Genomic DNA, 8,433 nt, shown 5'->3' on the forward strand with positions numbered 1-8,433 from the left:
TTATACATATGCATATAGCATACACTGGTACATGTAACCTGATATACTTACTGGTACATAACATTTATACAGTATTTGTATATCATACATGTTCCTGTGTTTTGATATGCTCAAAATATACTGTTACTCAGTAATTTTGTGCCAAACTCTCAAATTAGCTAAATGAGCTATATTGGCTTCCTGTTATGGTTGCAAACGAATGTCTATAAACTGTCAGTACTGAATAAGACATCATGTACATATCCTTGCAAGGAAACATACAATAAGGCTACAGATTGCTATAAAGTAGGCTTGCCCCTTCAATGCTATGCATTCACCCACATAGTTATAATCAAAACTAAATGTTGAAAGCCTTTTACTATTGAGTTTAGGGATTCATCAGTAAGAGAGTCATGTAGATGTCTGCTGTGGCTTTCCAATGACAATCATAATAATAACTTCTTTAAGTGTACATATAAAAATAAAACTGTATGAAAAACTAGTATAAATACATAGCTAAGTAAATCTTTCTTCCATTCATTGAGCACATATCACATGTATACATGGCTTTGGGTATAACATAATACTGCAATGATTCTTTATTGATGAATTTTACTTAGCTATATAATATATGTATGTGCATTTCCAAATAATAAATATAAGAGTGCAGCTGTCATAGTTTAATATCACACTTGAAGAATGCCACATCATCAACAACAAATTCAGGATTATCCAGTATTGATAGTGGAGCAAATTTAGGACAACCAGATGCCACATTCATGTCTGATTTTGGTTGATGAAAACTAGTACTGGTTGGATTGGGTCTGAATGACTGTACAATATTGTTGTTGCCTTTCTGGTTCACTAATGTCATTGTCACCATATGCTGAAATGGCCATTCTAGTAAAGCATCATATTCTCCCTTCATGATGGTAAGGAAGTAAGATATGTAACGTCCCTTGCCACTACCATCACCATCTAAATACACACGTAGACACAGCCTGTACCCAAACCTGCTGGTGTAAAATGGTGCTGAATATAAACTGACAGTCTTTCCTAGTAGAGCATCCCTCCTACGTCTGGTGATATCTGGTATCTTCCATATGTAGTGACCATCATATGAAGTAGCTTGAAGTGTTTGTAAGGTGAGAGATATTTCCTCATAAGTATGATTGATCTCATTGATGCTTGTTTGCAGGGTGGCTAGTAGATCTTCAACTCCTGTTAGTCTGAATGTAATGTCTTTTTGCTTGCTTTGAACTTCATTGATTTGCAAAACATGTTCTTTGTAGTTATTGCTGTCTACCTTTTCATTTAGTTTGCCAATTTCTGAATGCATTAATTTTTCCATAGCTTCCAAACTATTAAGACTACTGATACTAGTGATGCCATTTGGCTTTTGGAGCGAATGAGGGGATTGAGACTTTTGGGAAGATAGATATTTACAAACTAGGAGAATATGATCCTTCTGGTATTTATCCATGTGCCTTGCCAATTCTTTATCATTCCTGTCCTTAAAACGACAGCCCAAAAAACCAAAAGAACATTCTATGTTATAATCAAGTTGCAATTTTGTAATCTCTTCACTACAACCTTCATTGGGATGTGATACTTTGACTAGATGGCACCCTTCCTTCAGATGTTTCTGCAAATACAGCATATATAGCTAGTCAAACACTTGATGTATGCAATGTTAGAATTTGCTACCTGGTAATGTCGATACTCTCCAGTCCAGCTGCAGTGAGGACAGGTGACTATGTTAGAATCAATTTCCCTGGCTATTGCCTTATCATGGAAGTACTGTAAAAAAAAGATGGTTTCAATGGCTACAAACCTATCAGCATTAAGTGCTCTAAGAAGCATACATTTCAGAGACAATGCATAGCTAGTCTCGCGTAGCCAGACCCTTTTCTTTCTTTTGTGTAGAGGCGAGGAAATAACAGGGTCTGGTGAACATCGTGGTTGGCCCATCCCGAGACAGCGCAGCTTCCGGATTGCTCGTGGGTTTACGAATGACGTGTTTTGCTAACCGTTGCGTCAGTTGCGTCCTGTTGCCATAGATATAAAAGAAGTCATTTGCGTCCTGTTGCCATAGATACTGCGGTTGTAAGAGACCTTGCGCGACAACAAAATGTCACGTGCGATAATTATAGTTTGAACTTCAAAAATGAATTGATTTGGTTGGACGAAATCTTATGCACGTGATTTTCACTTGTTTTGTTGTCGCGCAAGGTCTCTTAGAACCGCAGTATAAAAGAAGTAACTATGGTAATAGAACGCACATGATGCAAAGATCAGCAGATCACGCTTTATATCTATGGTAACAGGACGCAAATGATGCAACAGTTAGCAAAACAGGCCATTTGCACCCACAAGCAATCCAGAAGCTGCGCATTAGAATCCCCACAATCTCGGAATAGGCCAACGGCTTTGCAGATTGCATTTTCCATTTTAAAATTGCGTGGCGCATGCGCTGCTTTAATACACACGTTTTCAAATGCAATCTTTCACGGAGCTACTTTTACAAACTGGAAATCATAGTCCCAGACGTCACTAACTTGTTCAGTGAAATAATTAAAATTTTTCAATCTTGTGTGCGCATGCACGCGTGTGGTACGGAATTTTTAAACGGAAATGCAATCTGCTGTAGCTATACTACTATATGTTCACCAGTCCCTTTTCTTTACACAAAAGAAAGAAAAAGGGTCTGGCTGCGCGAGACTAACTAAACAATGCACCCAGTTATTTACATTCATTTTATTAGCTAGCTGCTTACCCCAGTGAAATCAACATTTCTTTGACATTTTTCACAGAAGAATTTTTGCGAGCTACGTAGTATACACAAGATCAACTATATCACTTGTTTAAACTGACTATTACCTTTGTTGCTTTAGTTTCATAGCACACGGGGTACATATTCGATGCCCACACTGAAGCTGAAGTGGTCCATTTAGTAAAAAGCCACAATGAATACATTGTAATCGCTGATCCAGTGTATGGACAAACGGAGTTTGTGTTACTGCATGCCAAGTGGTCATTACAAACTTCACATTAAACTTTCATTCTGGTATACTGTTTCGTATTTATAGGCCTCTTGACTTTTTAGGGCGTGGCACTTTTATTTAACGAAATGATCACGTGAACAGGATTTTTGTAGGGCAAAAGAAATCAAGGCTGTGGGACTTTGCGCACCAAGTATCAGCTTTCTCGGCTTCTTTGTCTGGTGGCAGCAGACCTGCAAATTTATTTCCGATTAATACGTATGATCCGGAAAAAAAGGTAAGTTGTAAAGTAGTTTGTATTGTAGCTGTATTTTGTGCTTTTTCCCTTTATATAACACTCACTCCTTTCTTTAAAATAATAATAATAATAGCTAATAATAATAAATAAAAATAAAAAAGGTCGATTCTGGGACACCCACAGTTTACAGATCACACTTACATTTAATCAACGGTATTTTATATCTTTGATTTGAAGAGCAGCTCATCTACTTTCTAAACATCCCCAGTTTATTTAATCAAATCATTTAAATCACAAATTACAAATCAATAAATGAGACGTCACTAGAGGAATAAATTTAAGTGTACGGAAGTATACGGTGTTTGTAAAAGTATACGGTACACGTTTCCTGTAAACTTATCTCAAATAACGTATACTTAATCAAGTTTCCATATACTTAAATTTATAGTGCGATTATTACTCTCGTTTCGATTACTCTTTATTATTGTTAATTAGCAAAGCCCACTAGGGGCAACACGCTAATGAGCATTACAATCACATATTATATTATATTACTTACAGCGTTCTTAAATGTTTCAAGATCTATTGTGTCGATGTTAGGAATTTGAAGGGAGTTCCATTGAATAATTGTTCGAGGGAGGAAGGAGTATTTGTACACATCAACTCTTGTTTGCAATTGAGTTAGCTTGAGAGGATGTTGAGCACGGGTGGAGGACACTGGAGTTGGTGACGGTAAGCAATGATCAGGTATTGCTAGTAAGTTCCTGACAATCTTGAATAGGAAGGTGAGTCTAGCACTTGTGACGTCTCATTTCATTTGATTTGTAATTCGTGATTAAAAGATTAGATTAAATGAACTGGAGATATTTAGAAAGTTTAAAGATATAAAACCGTTGATTAAATGTAAGTGTGATTTGTATAAACTGGGTGTCCGTGAATCGACCTTTTTTCCGGATTTTACGTATTAATCGGAAATGGCTTTACAGGTCTGCTGCCACCAGACAAAGAAGTAGTCTGGCGCCGCCCGCCCCTTCGCAAAAAGTAAGGGTCTGGTGAAATACAGATACTAAATCATTTCTAGCGCCCAGATTCGGAGCTAGCCAATTAGTGCATGCCAATGACGTTCATACAGAAATCGCCTTGGCAACACAATGCTTTTGTTCGAATTGAAGTGCAATCATCTGACGTAACAAGCATTACGTGCGCTGTCTAATTGAATTCCTTTTGAAATGATTAGGTATTTGTATTTCTCCAGACCCTTACTTTATGCGAAGGGGCGGGCGGCGCCAGACTAACAAAGAAGCCGAGAAAGCTGATACTTGGTGTAAAAAGTCCCACAGCCAACTATCTAAAGACGTACAAGTTGTTTGAAAATCCCTGTTGTAGCTCGAGTAATCGCGTCCGATTTTGAGCCCGTCCGATATATAGGTGAGTTACTCTACCTCCCTAAATTTTAAGAAGAAAAATTAAGTATAAACTAGCTAAACTTATATACCACTGATGTAAATGATTTTTGTTGGGTTTTTAAACAATATAAAATACAATTCTCTTTGTCTGCTTCAAATCCGTTAAAATACCACGACTGTTTATATGACTGTTCTTTATTTATTTTTTATTAGGCCCCTATTTGGTGATTATTAGTTTCTCATCCAGTCTTTCTGAATATTATGATGTGGGCGGGAGGGCATTACCATTAAGCCATTATAATATCAATTCACTGATGTACATACCTTGACCAAATTTTCGTTCTTCCTCCCACAAATTAACATTGGTATTTATTTGCAATCATGCTCTAGCAACTTCATCATAGCAGAATTTCACATGACTGTTGAAAAAACAGTCGAAAATAGAATCCAAACAACAGTTCTCCTGGCGATGTATCAGTGCACTGTAGCGTTAATTTTAAAATGCCATCATGTGACAAATTATGACAGCTTGGTATCACATGTTCTTCTGAGGATGCACAGAGTAAATAATGGCTTACCATGTGGTAGCCTAAGAAGGATGCGGGTGGTGGATGAGAAACTAATAATCACCAAATAGGGGCCTTATTGCTTTACAACACCAGATGCCATAAAGATTATAGAATTAAAATTGTTCTAATAGAGTAGCTAATTGACCTTGCATACAAACAACCCTGCCATTTTTGGTAGGACCCAAGTTGTGCTATGCCTAGCTCTAGTAGCTTCATCATTGGTGTCTCAGTCAAATGTTGATAAGAATACTAGTGAAATTTTACCTGGATTATACCACTATGTAGCTAACCATGTATAGCTATCAATCGATAAGCACGTGATTCATTTCTGGTTGGAAACTAATAACATTAGGTGGTCATAACATAATTGTTAAGCTTAAATATAATTTGCTGGAGAAACTAAAACTTGGAGTTAATGCAGCCACGCCTCCTGTTTAAGTTTCAGACGCGCTAGGAAGAAATTTCATACCGCTTAGTTTGATGGAAGGAAAGCTCAGATCAATATGAAATTTGCGCTGTGCATGAAGTGATAACCAAACTATATTGCTGTATAGTGAAGGTTTGTGGGCTTTCCTTTTGTTGATTACTGGGTTGTTCCCAATCCAAAAAGATGTGATTTTTGGCCAATTTTCGGCAAAGAGTAGCTCCGTACCAAATCCACAGGAGCAAATCAATTTATTTCTACTGTGGGTTATAATCAGGTATAGACCTGGACTATATATGCCAAGTATGGGAAGGAACCCATGCTTCATCCGGAGAGTGCACAATTTTTCATGATTTCCAGCACAAATCAATTGCAATTTCCGTCGTATGGAGAAAGATAAATAAGGTTTATTGGTACATACAAAAATACTTTGATGTGCCCTACAGGTTGAAATAGTATAGGGGAGTAATTTTGTGATTATTGATTTTTTTCATTGCGGACCCTACCTATGGCATAGGGTATAGTTCTAGTAAGGCCATCACAAATTAATTTTATATTTCTCGGATGCAGTGGGTCAACAATTTCACTTTTCTGAAAAAAAATCATGTGATCAGCTCACGTGAACTCGCATGAAACTGACATCATGGCTTCACGAATGGATGAGTGTTGTTTTGAAACCAAGGTGTAGTCATCGTTAAAAACAGAACAATAGTGTAGTGCTCCTGTGAAGAGACATTTGGGTCGCTGGTTAGAAAAGTCGCTCCGGAATTTTAAGAAGAAAGATGAGTCTGGTAATGAGAATATAGCTTACAGTGGGTGGCTACTTGGCTTTAGTAATTCGACATGCTAAACATACATGTTAATAAAGTTTAAACATATAAATCGATATTAATGTATAGTGAGAAGGGATGTATCAGTGGTATGTATAAAGTCTGTCTCTTCAGCTTTGTAGTCACGGCAGGTTTTGCAGATATAGTGTGGCACTCCATATGTACATATTCTGGTTGAGCCTACAGCACAAACATGGCATATATACATGCAAAAGGTAAAAAAACAAAACATGTATTTTAAGATGTACATTGATTATATAATTTATTGCAGCTATGTAGCTATGTTCTGCTGGGAGTCAGTACACAGTATTGTTATAAATCTACGTATGTATTTTAATATGCATGTGCCATTCTCTTTTTTTTTTCAACCTGCCAGTTCACCTGTGAGGGTAAAATAATCCAAGAAACATAAGATTTATTTGGTATGGCCTAAACTGTGAAGTTTAGCATTGGATTTATCGTCAGAAATAGTAATTCACTAGTGTAGAAATCGTTTCATGTGATGAGCTTCATTGAGCTCCAGCGATAAATGGAGGTTAATAGTTTAACCATGGTTAGCACAAAAAGAATCATGCCATAGATCGTATATTGATTACGCACATCTCCAGCTAATCACACACGTGATGCAGAAGGCGCCATTTGTTGGCTTGTGTGATCGAACTTATTTATTTATTTATTTTAACTTCAACTTGTTGTGCGTAAAAGTGCAAGATGGAGAACAATGACATTTCATTTCTACCTCAAACGGAACAATATCCTGATGACTAGTAGGTGATCAACTTCTACTGTTACCCCGCAAACCAGTTATAAACCATCAGATTGTGACCATGAAGATCTTCAAGCAAGTTTCCGGCACTAGGTCAATAGTGCTCTAGCCGTGGTGGCACACACAGATCAACACAACTGATTCTATCGGTAGATCCTCCAGTATCGTCTCGCCGGGTGAGTTATCACCTACCGCTGGAAGTCCCCACAAACCAGTCACCGATTACCCATTCTCCTCCCTTCACACAAGAAGGGAGTGAAATATAGTAAATCCTGGAGGTAGGCGTAAAGGGTACCTGGTCTTTTAGGGTAAGGTTGCTGGAATTTTCTTTTAAAAGGAATTTATGGATTAGTTGACCACAAATTAAACTGGTTGGGATTCCACATTTTTAAGTTTAGCCCCTAGGAGGGAGGGAAAAAAGGGGGGGGGGGGGATGATAGCTAGGCCTGGTTCAGTTGGGGACAGGTGGATTGGTAGCTACATCAGTAGTACTCAACATGAGCTACATTGGTAGCACTCAAACATCAGCTATGTCGGTAGCACTCAAACATCAACTACATCGGTAGCAATCAAACATCAGCTACGTCAGTAGCACTCAAATATCAGCTACGTTGGTAGCACTCAAACATCAACTACTTTGGTAGCACTCAAACATCAGCTACTTCAGTAGCACTTGCCCATGAGCTACGTCGGTAGCACTCGCACATGAGCTACATCAGTAGCACTCACACATGAGCTATGTCAATAGTACTTAAACATGAGCTATGTCAGTAGTACTCAAACCTGAGTTACATCGGTAGCACTCGATATGTCATTAACACCCAGACATGAGCTGTCAGTAGCACTCAGACATGAGCTACATCAGCAATAGCCAGACATGAACTGCGTTAGTAGCACTCAAATGAGGTAAGCTGGTACTCAAACATGAGCTACATCTCACAATGTGAGCCATGTTGATAGTACTCACACATGAGCTACGCCTGTAGCACTCAAACATGAGCTACGTTGGTAGCACTCAGTCAAGCACTAGCTATGCCACAAATATGAACTATGTCAGTAGCACTCAAACATGAACTACGTCGGTAGCACCCAACCTGAGTTACATCGGTAGCACTCAATATGTCGGTAACACCCAGACATGAGCTACTATAGCACCCAGAAATGAGTTATGTTGGTAGCGCTCCAATGAGATAAGTTGGTACTCAAACATGAGCTACAT

General features: G+C 38.2%; 1 protein-coding gene across 1 annotated transcript; it reads right to left on the minus strand.

Moving 5' to 3' along the window:
• Positions 1-440: 440 nt before the first annotated feature.
• On the minus strand, positions 441-3,004 carry LOC136251682 (TNF receptor-associated factor 3-like). The gene is made up of 4 exons (XM_066044127.1): positions 2,860-3,004; positions 2,756-2,807; positions 1,687-1,779; positions 441-1,624 (listed from the first exon to the last, which is right to left on the minus strand). The coding sequence occupies exons 1-4, from the start codon at positions 2,877-2,879 to the stop codon at positions 653-655; spliced, it is 1,137 nt and encodes a 378-aa protein (XP_065900199.1). The 5' UTR covers positions 2,880-3,004; the 3' UTR covers positions 441-652.
• Between the last annotated feature and the right edge of the window lie 5,429 nt (positions 3,005-8,433).

Source organism: Dysidea avara, chromosome 3 (genome assembly GCF_963678975.1).
Source record: "Dysidea avara chromosome 3, odDysAvar1.4, whole genome shotgun sequence".
NCBI classification, from domain to species: Eukaryota; Metazoa; Porifera; class Demospongiae; order Dictyoceratida; family Dysideidae; genus Dysidea; species Dysidea avara.